The following is an 18,734-nucleotide window of genomic DNA, read 5'->3' as shown; positions in this document are numbered from 1 at the left end:
GAACTCATGTGATCAAAAAAGTGATCCCATAGGTTTGTGGCTAGAGTGGACTGATCCCGGGGCTTCCGCTTCAGGTGGTGGTCCTTTCAGAGACTGCTTCTCTGTCATCAGGTAAATGGTGGTAACCTACTCCCTAAGTTGAGGAGCAGTGCCAGTGCATAGAAGAGCACTTGTGGGTGGGTTCTAATCTAGGCTTGCACTTATACCTTATCTGATTTGGGATAAGTTATGACGTCTCTTGACCTTTATAGCTTCGTTTGCATATAAGGAAGCAATTGAACTGAATGGTCTTGGATGTGTCTTATTCTAAAACCATGTGTGGTATTTTGTTAAGTTTTATTTACTCAGTGAAACATTCTCTTGATTCAAAATTTAAAGGGTATAAAGGAGTACACAGTAATAGTCCCTCCCACCCTTTCTGTGTCTATGTAATGAAACATAGTACACAATTTGGTAGACTATTCTGGAGCTTTACTCAGACTTTGAAAAAGAGATACGCAATATTGATTAATAAACCCGTTGTCTTAAGGTAAATTAGTTAGATGTTCATACGTTCCTTTTTAGTTCATAGCATGTATTAATAAAGGATATTTAAAACCTTCAGAGAGCTCAGTTTAGTTGGAATTCTAATACATAATACACACACACATGTACACACATCCATAGCTCTGAACCATACCATAATGAGTGGTTGATGTGCCCTGTTGAGGGGACCTGAGAAGGGCTACCATAAGGTGCCAGTAGGCGGAAATGGTGTCATTAAAGCATGTGTCTAGTCAGGTCAAATCTTCAAGGTGACTTCTCTTTAAGACTACACATTCAGAAAATTATAAAAATGTACTTCATAGCCACTGGATGCATTATCATTGCTGTAGCCAAATATAGTAATTCATGAGCAAACTGGTCTTGAAATATCAAGATGATGTGTGTGTTAAAAAGGTAAGAAGGGGAGGGTGCGGTGTCTCATGCCTGTAATCCCAGCACTTTGGGAGGCCGAGGCGGGCGGATCACCTGAGGTTGGGAGTTGGAGACCAGCCTGATCAATGTGGAGAAACCCCATCTCTACTAAAAACACAAAATTAGCCAGGCATGATGGTGCATGCCTGTAATCCTAGCTACTCAGGAGGCTGAGGCAGGAGAATTGCTTGAACCCAGGAGGCGGAGGTTGCAGTGAGCCAAGATCACGCCATTGCACTCCAGCCTAGGCAACAAGAGCAAAACTCCGTCTCAAAAAAAAAAAAAAAAAAGCAGAGCAAGAGGCTGGGCACGGTGGCTCACACCTATAATCCCAGCACATTGGGAGGCCGAGGCAGGCAAATCTTCTGAGGTCAGGAATTCAAGATCAATCTGGCCAACATGGTGAAAATGTCTACTAAAAATGCAAAAATTAGCTGGGTGTGGGAGCAGGCACCTGTAATCCCAGCTACTCGGGATGCTGAGGCAAAAGAATCTCTTAGACCAGGAGATGGAGGTTGCAGTGAGCCAAGATCACGCCACTGCACTCCAGCCTGGGTGACAGAGCAAGACTCCACCTCAAAAATAAAAAGACAAGAAAGTGGCCAGGCATGGTGGCTCATGCCAGTAATCCCAGCACTTTGGGATGCTGAAGTGGGAGGGCTGCTTGAACTCAGGAGTTCAAGACCAGCCTTAGCAGCATAGTGAGACCCCATCTCTACAAATGTTTTTTTTTTTTTTTTTTGGAAACAGAGTCTTGCTCTGTCACCCAGGCTGCAATACAGTGGCGTGATCTTGGCTCACTGCAAGCTCCGCCTCCCGGGTTCATGCCATTCTCCTGCCTCAGCCTCCTGAGTAGCTAGGACTACAGGCGCCCACCACCACGCCCAGCTAATTTTTTGTATTTTTAGTAGAGATGGGGTTTCACCATGTTAGACAGGATGGTCTTGATCTCCTGACCTCATGATCTGCCTGCCTCGGCCTCCCAAAGTGCTGGGATTACAGGCATGAGCCACCGTGCCCGGCCAAAAATTTTATTTCATTTTATTTTTTATTTGTTTTTTTTTTTTTTTTGAGACAGAGTCTCGCTGTGTCGCCCAGGCTGGAGTGCAGTGGCCGCATCTCAGCTCACTGCAGGCTCCGCCTCCTGGGTTTACGCCATTCTTTTGCCTCAGCCTCCCGAGTAGCTGGGACTACAGGTGCCCGCCACCTCGCCCTGCTTGTTTGTTTGTTTGTTTGTTTGTTTGTTTGTTTGTTTGTTTTGAGACAGAGTCTCGCTCTGTCGCCCGGGCTGGAGTGCAGTGGCCGGATCTCAGCTCACTGCAAGCTCCGCCTCCCGGGTGTACGCCATTCTCCTGCCTCAGCCTCCCGAGTAGCTGGGACTACAGGCGCCCGCCACCTCGCCCGGCTAGTTGTTTTTTTGTATTTTTTAGTAGAGACGGGGTTTCACCATGTTAGCCAGGATGATCTTGATCTCCTGACCTCGTGATCCGCCCGTCTCGGCCTCCCAAAGTGCTGGGATTACAGGCGTGAGCCATCGCGCCCGGCCCAAAAATTTTAAAATTAGTCAAGCATGGTGGCCCATGCCTGTAGTCTCAGGTACTCAGGAAGCTGAGGCAGGCAGATCGCTTGAACCCAAGGAGTTTGAGGGTGCAGTCAGCCATAATTATATCACTGTGCTCCAACCTAGATGACAGAGTGAGACCCTGTCTCTAAAAAATAAATTAATTAGTTAAAATAAAATAAAATGAATTATATCTCAAGGCTGTTATAAAAATAATGGGACGTTTAAAAAGTATTACTGATTTATAATTAATGTGATACATGTGGCTGATTGCTGTTTGCTACTGTGGTATGTTCTCTTTACAGTAAGCATTCTTCTTTTGCCTAGGCTATAACTACTCCTGCCATGGCAGTCAGTCATATCATGTTGGAATCATATAAAAAGTATATTTTAGTGTCTTTGATATTACTTGGCAAAGTACAACAGCTACCAAAATATACATCTCAAATTGTGGGTAGATTCATTAAGGTAAGTTTTTTTTTTTTTTTACATAAAACTGATTTCTTACGTGAGCATGTTGAGTATATCAAGAAATTGCAATGATACGGTTCTGTAACTTGGTTTTATAGTGATTTAGTTCTCCTAACAGCTTCAGATTAGCAGACATTCTCATAACCTGATTGAGATGGAATATTTCTCAGGAACCCGTTTTCAAACTTGTGCTCTAGGTACTTACAGCTGTAGATGTTTAAGCTCCTGTAACAGTTGATTTTTTTTTTCCCCCAGAGACAGAGTCTTGCTGTGTTGGCCAGGTTGGTCTTGAACTCCTGGCCTCAAGCAGTCCTTCTGCCTCTGCCTCCCATAGTGCTGGGATTTCAGGTGTGTGCCACTGAGCCTGACCTTTATTTTGTTTTATTTCTTTTTTTTTTTTTTTTTTTTTGAGATGGGGTCTCACTCTGTCACCCAGGCTGGAGTGCAGTGGTGTGATCTCAGCTCACTGCAACCTCTGCCTCCCGGATTCAAGCGATTCTCCTGCCTCAACCTCCTGAGTAGCTGGAACTACAGGCGTGTGCCACCACACCCAGCTAATTTTTTGTATTTTTAGTGGAGACAGGGTTTCACCGTGTTAGCCAGGATGGCCTTGATCTCCTGACCTCGTGATCCACCCGCCTCAGCCTCCCAAAGTGCTGGGATTACAGGCATGAGCCGTGGCACCTGGTCCCGTCTTCTTTCTTGCTAGCGGAAGTAGCAGATTGTCCCATTGCATCTGGTGAGGTGTGAGAAAGAGAGAGGGAGAGTTGGGAATGATGAATGTTTTGACTCCTTTCTTGTCTATATGATTTATCAGTAGAAAAACAGAACCACTGATAAAGACGTGTGCCTTCACTAAATTCAGTGGGTTTTCACCTGCTGTGTTACTACTTGATCTGTACTACAAAATTTTGTTGAAAATAAATTACTCCACTTGGTCTTAAAAACCAGGCATTTGCTTTGGGTAAATTATAATTTGTAGGGTAACAGTGTGTTGTTACCTGACAACATGGGATATACTTGTTTAAAAAATAGTATGTAAGTGTGTTTTTGCTTCCTATACACATTTGAGTCTTTGGAAATTTTTTTCTTTTTTTTTTTTTTGAGGCAGAGTTTTGCTTTTGTCTCCCAGGCTGGAGTGCAGTGGCATGATCTCGGCTCACCACAACCTCTGCCTCCCGTGTTCAATCGATTCTTCTGCCTCAGCCTCCCAAGTAGCTGGGATTACAGGCATGTGCTACCACACCCAGCTAATTTTGTACTTTTAGTAGAGACGGGGTTTCTTCAGGTTGGTCAGGCTGGTCTTGAACTTCCGAACCTCAGGTGATCCGCCTGCCTCGGCCTCCCAAAGTGTTGAGACTACAGGCGTGAGTCACCACGCCTGGCCTCTTCTGAAGTTCTAATCTGATTTTTTCCCTCCTTTGCATCTTTAGCCTCTTAGCAATGCATACCACGAGTTAGCACAAGTGTATTCAACCAACAACCCCTCAGAACTCCGAAACCTGGTGAATAAGCACAGTGAAACTTTCACTCGTGATAACAACATGGGACTGGTGAAGCAATGCTTGTCATCTCTTTATAAGAAGAATATTCAGAGGCTAACAAAGGTGAGGAAAGCGCCACCTTCACAGGGCAGCTCCTGACACCCTGGGGGCCATGTTTCCCTTTCTCTCCCTTTTCAGAGCTGAGGAAGCAGGTACAGGGATAAAGCATGGCAGGATTTCTGTGCTGAGAGAGAACTCTCTTGTAATTGGCTTCTTAGAAAGAATTTGATTTATACCTTTGGTCTTTTCAGGGCTAGAGCAGGATATTTGGAGCAGGTGAAGAGGAAGAAAGATAGGAGACACGGCTACATTGGGAGACAGTGAAAGGCAGCATCAGAGAGGTCAGCAGCTCCAGCAGGGCAGATGAGGGATGCTAGTGATGCAGACTTCAATGCGTTGTGACCAGCCTTGCAACCTGTCTGGCTGTGCTGATCTCTATAAGATATCTTTTTTTTTTCTCCCCCTTGACACAGTGCCTTGCTCTGTTGCCCAGGCTGGAGTGCAGTGGCGTGATCTTGTCTCATTGCAACCTCTGTCTCCTGAGCTCAAGTGATCTGCCCACCTCAGCCTCCCAAGCAGCTGGGACCACAGGTGTGAGCCACCACGTCCAACTAATACTTTGTATTTTTTGTAGAGACAAGGTTTCACTATGTTGGCCAGGCTTGTCTCGAGCTCCTGTCCTCATGTGATCCACCTGCCTTGGCCTCTGAAAGTACTGGGATTACAGACATGAGCCACTGCGCCTGGCCAATGAGAACATCTTATGTGAACATAGTACTACTTGGACATTACCATTTAGGCCAGGGTTGTACAAACTTTGTGCAATTGACTTCTAGGATGTAAGCCAATTATATAATTTTTATTTTCAAGATGAAAATAACGTGCTGGGTTTTGACTATAGAAAATGTGCTTAATATCAAATGTTCAAACAGTACAGAAAAATAATGAAAAATGAAATATTTTGTGTTTTAGGAAGGTATAGGCTGCAAATTACAGGAATCCTATAGCTCAACAAATAGAGGATTGCTTTTTTCTCTTGAGAAGTCTGAACAGAGATGCATGGTTCACAGCTGCTGAGAACACGGCACATCTGTTCCTGTGCACATCCTTTGCCTTGTGTCAGCCATGGTGATGGATGGTTGGGGAAAAGCCAAGGAACCAGAATAGGGGCTGTTTGTTGCTAGGCTACCCAGCAATGGAAAAGGCTGATGGATTTGGCTATGTGAGGACTTAGGGGAGAGGTGACTTCCCCTAGCCCAGTGGCTGTTGAGGTGGGCAGACCTTATACAAGGATAAAGGATCCTAAGGAGAAGAGGAAGGAAGGTGAGGAGAGGGTCAATGGCCAAGAAATAGAATCCTTCCAAATGCTCTAGAAAGACTACCCATAGCTTCCTAACAGAAGGAAATCAGTAGTGAATTTGTAAAAAGTTAATTTATGAGAGAAAAATGAAGAACATGAAAGAGAAATCAACTCAAAGATCAAAACCAGTGTAATTTGTGAGCCAGAAAAACCTTGACCTACAGGTTTAAAAGACCAGGATCTAAGAGACTTAAATAACAAGCAGCCTAATTCTCTCTGTGAAATTTTCTTTTTGGCCCAAGTGCCAACAGAACCATACTAAGTACATTTCTGTCGTTCCCTACCAAGAGGTAGCCATTAAAAAACAGCTGCACTCTGTTTGTGACTAGTAATTGAGGTTTAGATAAAAGAACCCAAATGCTAACAAACATAGAAGATAGTACATGTTACAAAAGATGTTAAATTGCAAAATAGTAAATGAAAATTAAATAACAGTTTCAAAAATTAGCTGGGTGTGGTGGCACATACCTGTAATCCTAGCTACTCGGAAGACCGAGGCAGGAGTATCATTTGAATTTAGGAGATAGAGGTTGCATTGAGCCGAGATTGCACCACTGCACTCCAGTCCAGGCGATAGAGTGAGACTCCATCTCAAAAAAAAAAAAAAAAATTTTTTTTTTGATCAAACAGGAAGAGTCTCAACTTGAAATGGTCTTTCCAGGGCTGGGGCGGTGACTTACAAAGTCATCAAGGTCCTGGGTCCTTTGTGTGTTGACACGAAGTGGTGGATTGTGGTACACTGAGCTCACAAGCACTGCCTGCTGAAGGGACCTGGGAAGGGCTACCATAAGGTATGGTGGGCAGGAACCGTGTCTTTAAAGTGCATAGCTAAGCCGGGCGCGGTGGCTCAAGCCTGTAATCCCAGCACTTTGGGAGGCCGAGACGGGCGGATCACAAGGTCAGGAGATCGAGACTATCCTGGCTAACACGGTGAAACCCCGTCTCTACTAAAAAGTACAAAAAACTAGCTGGGCGAGGTGGCGGGCACCTGTAGTCCCAGCTACTCGGGAGGCTGAGGCAGGAGAATGGCGTGAACCCGGGAAGCGGAGATTGCAGTGAGCTGAGGTCCGGCCACTGCACTCCAGCTTGGGCGACAGAGAGAGACTCCGTCTCAAAAAAAAAAAAAAAAGTACATAGCTAGTCAGAAGGTTATATCTGTGATAGTGGCTGCTCCATTTTTGGCATGATGTCCCAGTGCTAGAATGAAAAGAAGGGGGAAACATCAAAGGATTTTTCTAGCCAAGTTTTCTTACTAGAAAATCCAAAGAAGCCTTAACAGGTAGACTGTATCAGTAGGTGATGGCATGGCTGGGATGGAAGGCAACTAGGGGTGGGTTAAATCTGCCACTTCTGACATTGAAATATTACTTTGTGTTAACATTTTAGTAAATGTTTTTCTAGGTTCCTCTTCTCTGTTTCTTTTCTACGTGTATGCATAGTGTCCCCCAATTATATGTAATTGGGGTCATACTCTATGTTCTATTCTTGACCCTGCTTTTTTTTTTTTTTTTCTGAGACCGAGTCTTGCTGTATTGCCCAGGCTGGAGTGCAGTGGTGTGTTCTTGGCTCACCACAGCCTCTGCCTCCTGGGTCAAGCGATTCTCCTGCCTCAACCTCCCAAGTAGCTGGGACTACAGGTGCACACCACCACACCTGGCTAATTTTTGTATTTTTAGTAGAGACGGGGTTTCACCATGTTGGCCAGCATGGTCTGGAACTCCTGACTTCAAGTGATCTGCCCACTTCGGCCTCCCAAAGTGCTAAGATTACAGGCATGATGAGCCACAGCGTCTGGCCTACTTTTAGGTTTTTTGTAGAGATGGGATCCCACTGTGTTGGCCAGGCTAGAATGTTGACTTTTGAGTCTTCGTTTGTGTTAAACTTCTCGTGTACTTCTTAAAGTTAGCAATAATTTCAGTTTCTTGGGTACTATTCTCTGAACTAAAGTATATGTAGGTTTTAAAATTATTGGCTCATCAAGAATTTATGGCCAGGCACAGTGGCTTACCCCTGTACTTCCAGCACTTTGGGGAGCTGAGGTGGGAGGATAGCTTGAAACCAGGAGCTTGAAACCAGTCTGAGCAACTAAGTAAGATCCCGTCTCTACAAAAAATAAAAAAGTAAAATAAACTGGGCACAGTGGTGCACACCTGTAGTCTCAGCTACTCAGAAGGCTGAAACGGGAGGTTCCCTTGAGCTGCTGTGAACTACGATTGCACCTCTGCACTCTAGCCTGGGCAACAGAGCAAGACTCCATCTCTTAAAAAAAAAGAAAAAAAGGAATTTTCAAGATAAGGGCTTTAATATGCCCATCTCTGAAAATGCCATTGTTGTAAATGTTGCCAGCTGCCATTAAGAATAGAGCTCTTTTAATGTGTTTCTGAACGGGGTCATTTTCATGAGATCCTAAGACAGCAGTGGTAAACACTGGCTTCCCTCATGTAGCACAAGTGTGCAGCCTCTTTTATTTAATTCCCCCATTTGTTTAAAAATGTGTACTTTGAATTTTGAATGATGAGTGTTATTTTTTCAATTATATTTAATAGATGATACGTTTAATACAAAATTCAAAAATGAAAATCTTCATAATGATGTACATACCTAGGATTCCTTTCCAGTTTACATATATATATAAAATTAATCATTTTTCATTACTCCTCTAGGAAATTGATGACAAACCACTGGGTTTATCAGTTTTTATTCTTACTTATTTTTTTTTTGAGATGGAGTCTCACTCTGTCGCCCAGGCTGGAGTGCAGTGGCGTGATCTCGGCTCGCTGCAACCTCCACCTCCCAAGTTTAAGCAATTCTCCTGCCTCAGCCCCCTGAGTAGCTGGGATTACAGGTGCCTGCCACCACACCCAGCTAATTTTTGCATTTTTAATAGAGGTGGAGGCTCACTATGTTGGCCAGGCTGGTCTTGAACTTTTGATGTCAAGTGATCCACCCGCCTTGGCCTCCCAAAGTGCTGGGATTACAGGCGTGAGCCACCATACCCGGCCCATCAGTTTTAAGTCATCTCCACAGATTTATTCTGTACATCAATGGGAAGAGCTCTGTACACTTTTTTCCTTTTTTTTTTTTTTGAGATAGAGTCTTGTTCTGTCGTCCAGGCTGGAGAGCAGTGGTGCAATCTCGGCTCACTGCAACCTCCATCTCCTGGGTTCAAGCAATTCTCTGATTCTCTTGCCTCAGCCTCCTAAGTAGCTGGGACTAGAGGCATGTGCCACCATACTGGCTAATTTTTTGTATCTTTAGTAGAGACGGGGTTTCACCTTGTTAGCCACGATGGTCTCTATCTGCTGACTTCATGATCTGCCCAGCTTGGCCTCCCAAAGTGCTTGGATTACAGACGTGAGCCACCACGCCTGGCCCCTCTTTTTTGTATTTTTAGTAGAGACGGGGTTTCACTGTGTTAGCCAGCATGGTCTCAATCTTCTGACCTCGTGATCTACCTGCCTTGGCCTCCCAAAATGCTGGGATTACAGGCGTGAGCCACCGCGCCTGGCCGCTCTGTACACATTTTAATAAAATGTCTTTCCTTCGTTGTTCCTACCTGTGACTAATTCTGCTTCTTTCAGACCTTTTTAACTCTGTCATTACAAGATATGGCAAGTCGCGTGCAGTTATCTGGACCTCAGGAGGCAGAAAAATATGTTCTGCACATGGTAAGTGTATTTTCTTTTTCTTTTCTTTTCTTTTTTTTTATTTTTTTGAGATGAAGTCTCGCTCTGTCGCCAGGCTGGAGTGTAGTTGCGCAGTCTCGGCTCACTGCAACCTCCACGTCCCGAATTCAAGTGATTCTCTTGCTTTAGCCTCCCGAGAGCTGGGACTACAGGCATGCACCACCACGGCCGGCTAATTTTTTGTATTTTTAGTAGAGACGGGGTTTCACCATGTTGGTCAGGCTGGTCTCGAACTCCTGACCTCATGATCTGCCTGCCTCGGCCTCGCAAAGTGCTGGGATTATAGGCATGAGCCACTGTGCCTGGCCTGGATTTTCATTTCTTTAAAAATTAATTACTGGATTTTTGTTCCTGTAACAGATGTTCATTGTGGAAACTATTAAAAAGGAGAAAAGCTAGGGAATCTCCAAAGTCAACCACTATTGACAATTTGGTCTATTTCCTTATAGTCCATATGGTTTCTAGTTTTGGTGTGCTCATATGATATACATACCAGGCTTGTATCCTATTTGTGCTCCTTTTTTTTTTTTTTTTTTTTTTTTTTTTGAGATAGCTTCATTTTGTTTCCCAGGCTTGAGTGCAGTGGCACAGTCTTGGCTCACTGCAGCCTCAATTCCCTGGGTTTAAGTAATCCGCCCATCTCAGCCTCCCAAGTAGCTGGGACTACAGACATGTGCCACCATGCCTGACTAATTCTTGTATTTTTTTTTTGAAGAAATGGGGTTTCTCCATGTTGCCCAGGCTGGGCTTGAACTCCTAGGCTTGGTCTGCCTTCCTGGGCCTCCCAAATTGTTGGGATTACATGTGTGAGCCACTGCACCCAGCCCTGTACTCATTATTTTCTATTTTATTTCATTTTGAGACGGACTCTCTGTTGCCCAGGCTGGAGTGCAGTGGTGTGATCTCAGCTCACTGCAATCCCTGCCTCCAGGGTTCAAGCAATTCTCCTGTCTCAGCTTCCCAAGTAGCTGGTATTATAGGTGCCTATATTTACATATTTTCATGATCAGAATTTTTGTAAACCTTATAACACTCATGAAATATTTTGGGTATACGAAGAGGTATAACGTAGGGCTACTTTCTCTGCTTATCTGTGATGAGATCACAAGCTTTTGCCAGTACGTACATCAGCCAACTGCTGCAGCAAGAAATCTTGCTGATGGCCGGGCGCGGTGGCTCAAGCCTGTAATCCCAGCACTTTGGGAGGCCGAGGCGGGTGGATCACGAGGTCAGGAGATCGAGACCCTCTTGGCTAACACGGTGAAACCCCGTCTGTACTAAAAATACAAAAAACTAGCCGGGCGCGGTGGCGGGCACCTGTAGTCCCAGCTACTCAGAGGCTGAGGCGGGAGAATGGCGGGAACCCGGGAGGCGGAGCTTGCAGTGAGCCGAGATCGCGCCACTGCACTCCAGCCTGGGCGACAGAGCGAGACTCCGTCTCAAAAAAAAAAAAAAAAAAAAAAGAAATCTTGCTGAACAATGTTTGCTGAACTACAGTGTGCTTAGTGACATCATTGACTGACATTCTGACTCAGCCTCTTCCCTCGCTGAGGGTTTTGGTCCATGATGATTATTACACTGAACAGCACTGACATAAAGGAGGCCAGAGCACACACCCATGGACTTGCCACCCAGCTTAGGAAATGAAATAGCACCAGCGCCCTGACACTCCCTCTTTATCACCTCCCAGTTGCATTTCCCCACTCAGCCCCACCCCAACCAGGCATCCACTCCCAATTTGGATAAGCATCATTTAAATGACTATATGATAACCCGCCACAGTGATGTATTGTAATCTACCTACCTATTCAGTTACATAAGTATATAGTTCTGATCTGGTTTTAGTTCACTGAAAACCTGTGTCCTCAGCTCAGGACAGGCAAAGCATCATATGACCCCCTGTATGATTTCAGAATTAGGAGTAATAAAACTAGTTTCCCTTGTGATAACAGAGTACCGTATTTTGATTGATTGATTGATTGATTGAGACAAGGTCTTGCTGTGTTGCCCAGGCTGGAGTGCAGTGGCGTAATCATGGCTCACTGCAGCCTTGAATGCCTAGGCTTAAATGATCCTCTCACCTCAGCCTCCCAAGTAGCTGGGACTACAGATGTGTGCCACCACACCCAGCTAATTTTTAAATTGTTTGTAGAGACAGGGTCTCATTATGTTGGCCAGGCATAACTTGAGACTTCCAGCTTCAAGTGACTTTCCCACCTTGGCCTCCCAAAGTGCTGGGATTACAGCTGGATCCAGCCACTGCACCCAGCTCAGTATTTCATTTTGATAGTTCAATTTACAAGTGTTCTAAAGGGTTTTTTGCTTCAACCTACCACTCAAAACATGTACACACCAAACAAAATCATACCTCTATGACTTGTGTCTGCTAAGAGCATCTTGGTAACCCCACAGGGGTTGCACAGAATAAGTAAGCTATAGACTCTTTCCCCAAGAAATTCCCTCTTCAGTGGTGAGTGAGAAGAAATACATGAGTGGTTATGACACCAGACAGGACATATAAGCTAGCAATGCGTTGAGGGGTCAAAGTGGTTGTGAGTTTTGAACCCTGCTTAACCAGCCCAGACACCCTGACAGGCTCTGGAGCAGTGGTTCTCCTCTGAGGGTGATTTTGTCTTCCAGGAGACATTAGGCAACATCTGGAGGCAGTTTTGGTTTTCATAGATAGGGGTGCAACTGGCATCGAATGGATACAGGCCAGGGATGCTGCTAAGCATCCTACAGTACCCAGGACAGCCCACACACCAAAGCATTATATGCTCCCAAATGTCAGAACTGCCAGGCTTTAGAAACCCTTCTCCTGGAATGAAAGGTCTGTGAGGGCAGGGTTTTTTTTTTTTCTTTTTTTAAAGTAAACATTGGAAAAGTACACTTAACTGTATGACTAAACACATTTTCACAAAGATTCCAACACCTAGAAGAAGGAACAGAATATGACCAGCACCATAGAAAATAATCCCTCATGCCTGCTTCTAGCTCTGTGCCTCTCTAGAAAGGTTGTTCCCATCCTGACTTCTAACATCCCATTTTAGTTGTGTTTGTTTCTGAGCTTAATGTAGAAGGAAACATACAGCACATACTTTCTGGGGATCTAGTTTTTTGACTCAGCATTGTGAGAGTCATGTGTGATGCTGTATGTAGCCATAGTTCATTTTCAGGGCTACAATGTTCCAGTGTTTGATACACCTTTCCATTTTAATTAGTTGGACAGGGTGGGCGTGGTGCCTGTAATCCCAGCACTTTGGGAGGCTGAGGCAGGCGGATCACCTGAGGTCAGGAGTTCAAGATCAGCCTGGCCAACATGGTGAAACCCTGTCTCTACTGAAAATACAAAAAAAAATTAGCTGGGCGTGGTGGTGGGTACCTGTAACCCCAGCTACTTGGGAGACTGAGGCTGGAGAATTGCTCGAACCCAGGAGGCGGAGGTTGCAGTGACTGGAGATCATGCCATTGCACTCCAGCCTGGGTGACAGGAGCGAAACTCTATCTCAAAAAAAATAAATAGGCCGGGTGAGATGGTTCACGCCTATAATTCCAGCACTTTGGGACGCTGAGGCAGGCAGATCACGAGGTCAGGAGATCAAGACCATCCTGGCTAACACAGTGAAACCTCGTCTCTACTAAAAGTACAATTAGCTGGGCGTGGTGGCAGGTGCCTATAGTCCCAGCTACTGGGAGGCTGAGGCAGGAGAATGGCGTGAACCTGGGAGGCAGAGCTTGCATTGAGCCGAGATCGTGCCACTGCACTCCAGCCTGGGCAACAGAGTGAAACTCGGTCTCAAAAAATAAATAAATAAATAAATAAATAGTTAGACATTGGGGTTGTTTCCAGTTCTGGTTTATTTATTATGAATAGTGCTGCTGTGGTGAAGGTAACTCCAAATTTTGCTTAGGTACATTCCATCTGCTTAAAGCAGCAGCTCTCTGTAATCACATAGAGAACTATGCATTTTATTTTATTTTATTTTATTTTATTTTATTTATTTATTTATTTATTTATTTATTGAGACGGAGTCTGGCTCTGTCGCCCAGGCTGGAGTGCAGTGGCCGGATCTCAGCTCACTGCAAGCTCTGCCTCCCAGGTTTACGCCATTCTCCTGCCTCCGCCTCCCAAGTAGCTGGGACTACAGGCGCCCGCCTCGTCGCCCGGCTAGTTTTTTGTGTTCTTTAGTAGAGATGGGGTTTCACCGTATTAGCCAGGATGTTCTCGATCTCCTGACCTTGTGATCCGCCCGTCTCGGCCTCCCAAAGTGCTGGGATTACAGGCTTGAGCCACCGCGCCCGGCCGCAGTTTATATAATATGTATTGGGCTGGTTGCTGTTTCACTAACTGGCATCTATCCCTTCCAAAGCTAGAAAGGAGTAGGCCAGTAGTTTCACTGCTAAAAATGGACAAGTGATTATCACTGTGTGGAACATCTTGTTAGGAATTAAATACCTGTTTGGCACTTTTATTGGTATCTCACTTTTTGACTTCATGGGCAAGATTTGGCTTTGAGGATCAGTCAAATAAATCCCCAGTAACTGATGCAAATAAATGATATATAGACCTTGAATCTGTCTTGGAATCCCCAGTGGCAGTAAAGTTATCTTGAAGAATCAGTGGATAGTTTCCACTGGGATAAAATGAAAACCTGTTAGGCTTTACTTTTTAAAATACAGTGGCCCAGCCTGGCCAACATGGCAAAACTTCATCTCTACTAAAAATACAAAAAATTAGCTGGGCATGGTGGCGTGCACCTGTAGTCCCAGCTACTTAGGAGGCTGAGGCAGGAGAATCCCCTGAACCCAGCAGGTGGAGGTTGCAGTGAGCAGAGATCAAGCCACTGTACTCCAGCCTGGGCGACACAGCGAGACCCCATCTCAAAAACAAAAGGCAATGTAAATTATATCTCAGTGCAGTTGATGTTGAAAAATGCAAGGGCACCTCAAACACATCATGGTAAGGGAAGCCAGACCACAAAAGATTACATAGTGTATGATTCCATTCATATATCCAGAAAAGGCAAATCCATAAGAGACAAGAACAGATTGGTGGTTTCCAGGGGCTGGGAGGAGGAGGGAATGGGGAGGGACTGCTAATGGGCCTAGGACCTCTTTCTGGGTGATGAAAATGCTCCAGAACTAGAGATGGTGGTTGCACAACATTGTAGAATGCATTAAATGCCAATTAATTGCTCACTTTAAAATGGTAGGCCAGGCGCGGCACCCCATGCCTATAATCCCAGTATTTTGGGAGGCCAGGGCGGGTGGATCACTTGAGGTTAAGAGTTCAAAACCAGCCTGGCCAACATGGTGAAATCCCATGTCTATTAAAAATAGAGGCCAAGGCGGGTGGATCATTTGAGGTTAAGAGTTCAAAACCAGCCTGGCCAACATGGTGAATCCCATGTCTATTAAAAATACAAAAAAATGGCCAGGCGCGGTGGCTCATGCCTGTAATCCCAGCACTTTGGGAGGCCGAGGTGGGTGGATCACCTGAGGTTGGGAGTTGAAGACCAGCCTGATCAGCATGGAGAAACCCCATCTCTACTAAAAATACAAAATTAGCCGGGCGTGGTGGCGCATGCCTGTAATCCCAGCTACTCCGGAGGCTGAGGTAGGAGAATCGCTTGAACCCAGGAGGCGGAGGTTGCAGTGAGTGAAGATCATGCCATTGCACTCCAGCTTGGGCAACAAGAGCGAAACTCCATCTCAAAAAAAAAACAGAAAACAAAAAAATTAGCCTGGCATGGTGACAGGCACCTATAATTCCAGTTACTTGGGAGGCTGAGGCAGGAGAATTGCTTGAACCCGGGAGGCAGAGGTTGCAGTGAGCCAAGAACGAACCACTGCACTCCAGCCTGGGGCACAGCGTGAGCCTCCATCTCAAATAAATAAATTAATTAAATTAAATGGTTAATTATGTTGTGTGAACCTCACCTCAATAACAAAAATGCAAGGGCAGGGATTTTGTGTGTGTGTGTATCAGTTTTTTTTGTTTTGTTTTGTTTTGTTTTGTTTTGAGACGGAGTCTCGCTGTCGCCCAGGCTGGAGTGCAGTGGCCGGATCTCAGCTCACTGCAAGCTCCGCCTCCCGGGTTCACGCCATTCTCCTGCCTCAGCCTCCCGAGTAGCTGGGACTACAGGCGCCCGCCACCTCGCCTGGCTAATTTTTTTTTGTATTTTTTAGTAGAGACGGGGTTTCACCATGTTAGCCAGGATGGTCTTGATCTCCTGACCTCGTGATCCGCCCGTCTTGGCCTCCCAAAGTGCTGGGATTACAGGTTTGAGCCACCGCGCCCGGCCGTGTGTATCAGTTTTATACCTCTTAGCATCGATAATGGTGCCTAGCAAATAGTAGGTATTTAATAAATACTTGGATAAACATGGCACTTAAAAATATACAAGTTTATTTATATCCATGTTGCCTTCTATGCTTCTCTCTAATTATACTGGATGACTATTCATATAGCATTCAGGTCTAAACTGCTTTCCTGTTTTGTTTTGTTTTGTTTTGTTTTGTAGATAGAAGATGGTGAGATTTTTGCAAGTATTAACCAGAAGGATGGTATGGTCAGTTTCCATGATAACCCTGAAAAATATAATAACCCAGCCATGCTTCATAACATTGATCAGGAGGTAAACATGAATGCCAGGTTTTTATTTTTTTAATTGATGGTTGAGATGTATTTGAAATACTGCTTCTGTGTTCCAGGATAATTTTAGTTTTAAGTACAGGTAGTTCCTAGTCTATGAACATCTTAGTTACTAGAAAGTTAATTTCAAAATGGGCTGCTTAAGGACAATCGCTTGTACCCTGGAGATGGGGGTTACAGTGAGCCGAGATTGTGCCACCGCACTCCAGCTTGGGTGACAGAGCAAGACTCTGTCTCAAGAAAAGCAACAACAACAAAATAAACCCAGAATGGGCTGCTTAAAACTCTTCCAGGCCGGGTATGGTGGCTCACGCCTATAATACCAACACTTTGGGAGGCTCAGGTGGGTGGATCACCTAGGTCAGGAGTTCAAGACCAGCCTGGCCAATATGGCAAAACCCTGTCTCTACTTAAAAAAAAAATAAAAAATAAAAAATTAGCCGGGTGTTGTGGTGCGTGCCTGTAATCCCAGCTACTCTGGAGGCTGAGGCAGGAAAATCTCTTGGAACCTGGGAGGCAGATGTTGCAGTAAGCTGAGATCGTGCCACTGCACTCCAGCCTGGGCAACAGAGGGAGACTGTCTCAAAAATCAAAACTTTCCCAGATTGTATAGCTATAAATAAGTGATGGGTTAGATATCCCAGCTAGCTCATCAAAACCTCCCTTAACTCTGAAAACACTTAAAGGGCCTAGTATAACTTTATTCCCAGCGGCCACTTACAACATAGAGCCTTGTGTTTTTGCTGAAATGTCTGTGGAGTTCCAGGTTAGGAGGTCAGGAAACATCTCTCCCTATGTGAGAAGCAGAGTTGGGGTGGCTGGAGGAGAAGAGCAAAGCCCTCCCTGATGGTCCCCTTCAGGCAACAGTCTGGGCTGCAGCCTGTGTCTCCTGAGGGCATGCTGTCCTGATTCTGGGGGCTGAAGGGGGCATTTTGTGGGTGGTCTCTGTTACTTACCTCTGAGCAGTGAAGTTAACTGAATATTAAATCTCAGAAAACTATGTTTTTTTTTAACATAGTTAAATTTGATGGCAAAATGTCACCTGAAATGGTGTCTAGTCTTCATTGATCTCAGTGTGAATATACTCCAGTTTCCCTGCAAACGATACTATGTGTTTGAGTATGAGGTTTGCCTAGATCCTGCTGGGTGGGATATTGGGTATTATATGATACATGTATTAGCTTTCTGAGTCCAAAATACGCTGGCTCCAAAACCCATGTGGCCCCAGGGGTTTCAGATCAAGAGATTGTGAACCTACAGTGCCCTTGTGAACGGTCTAAGTTAGAAAGGATGCAGCTGACCTAAACCTGCCGCTGACCACCTTCTAATGTGCCTGTCATGCAGATGCTGAAGTGCATAGAGCTGGATGAGCGGCTGAAAGCCATGGACCAGGAGATCACAGTGAACCCTCAGTTTGTACAAAAGGTGATGAGGGTTCCCCTTATTATAAGAAGTAGGCTGGGTGGAGAAGGAGGGGCGTTGTCACATCAGGCACAGGAACTAAGTTTCCGGTTACTAAATATTTCTTGAAACCCTTACCAGTACGGTCATGGAGAAATACTAGTTGAGAGCATTTTCAAACGATGGCCTGGAAGTACACTTAGGGATGCTTAGGGTGGTTCCTGGAATTGCCTGCCCTTGTTCACAGGGTGGCTTTGTTCTGGGAGGGACAGGGAAACTGGTGTGCTTTTTGGGCTGCTGGGGAACCCTCGATAAAAGCAAACATAAATACATAACTTCACTTTCCCTTTACAGAGTATGGGCTCACAAGAAGATGATTCAGGAAACAAACCATCCAGTTATTCTTGAAACTAACATCCATCCTGAGCTAAACAAGAGAAACTACCATCTTGGCCAGTGGCAAGTGTTCGGAGGGCAGCAGAGAGGACCAAGCCTGTGTCACCTGGAGACTAAGAAATTAAGTTTTGTTTTGACATCTTCAGTCCTATGTGCTTTCAGAAAACCATTCTCGCTGCAAAGAAAGGAAACAGATTTGCAAACTTTAAAGTCTGTCGTGGATTTATTTATCCTCAAATTATTGTTATTGCATTAAATCTACCTTTTTGTTTTAAGTTGCTTGAACATTAATGTGTCTTCTGCATCACTTTTTTCTCCTCTGAAAAGTTTTTAATAAGCACATTCACTGTGAACAGAAATAGCTGGATTTTAGGAATTTTTGGAAGATTTGAATCTGAAAGTTTTTTTATTCATTGACAAATTTGTATCTTAAAAAAATATAAAAGTTGTCATCAGTGTCTTCAGAAAATAAAAAGAAAAAAAGGCCAGACAGACAGACATAGTGGCTCACACCTGTAATATCCTAGCACTTTGGGAGACCGAGGCAGGATTGCTTGAGGCCAGGAATTCAGACCACCTTGGTCAACATAGTGAAACCCTGTCTCTATTTACGGAAAAAAAAAAGAAAACAAAGAATAGCGTCCCTGAGGCATAAGTTAATTTTTAAAATTAAAATTAACATGCATTATTAGTAAGAGTATGA

General features: G+C 44.7%; 1 protein-coding gene across 4 annotated transcripts in view; it reads left to right on the top strand.

Moving 5' to 3' along the window:
- COPS3 (COP9 signalosome subunit 3) overlaps positions 1-18,322 on the top strand; it is a 38,874-nt gene extending 20,552 nt beyond the window's left edge. For all 4 annotated transcript variants that reach the window (XM_010370941.2, XM_030923637.1, XM_010370940.1 and 1 more), the window contains 6 exons: positions 2,846-2,986; positions 4,423-4,596; positions 9,475-9,561; positions 16,104-16,217; positions 17,579-17,659; positions 17,990-18,322. In XM_010370941.2, coding sequence (XP_010369243.1) covers positions 2,846-2,986; positions 4,423-4,596; positions 9,475-9,561; positions 16,104-16,217; positions 17,579-17,659; positions 17,990-18,043 — 651 coding nt within the window. In that variant the 3' untranslated portion in view covers positions 18,044-18,322. The remainder of the gene's footprint in view (positions 1-2,845; positions 2,987-4,422; positions 4,597-9,474; positions 9,562-16,103; positions 16,218-17,578; positions 17,660-17,989) is intronic.
- Positions 18,323-18,734: the final 412 nt, after the last annotated feature.

This window comes from Rhinopithecus roxellana, chromosome 19, assembly GCF_007565055.1.
Source record: "Rhinopithecus roxellana isolate Shanxi Qingling chromosome 19, ASM756505v1, whole genome shotgun sequence".
NCBI lineage: Eukaryota > Metazoa > Chordata > Mammalia > Primates > Cercopithecidae > Rhinopithecus > Rhinopithecus roxellana.
Note: the sequence above shows the minus strand (reverse complement) of the source record. Positions and strands in the feature narration are given on the sequence as shown.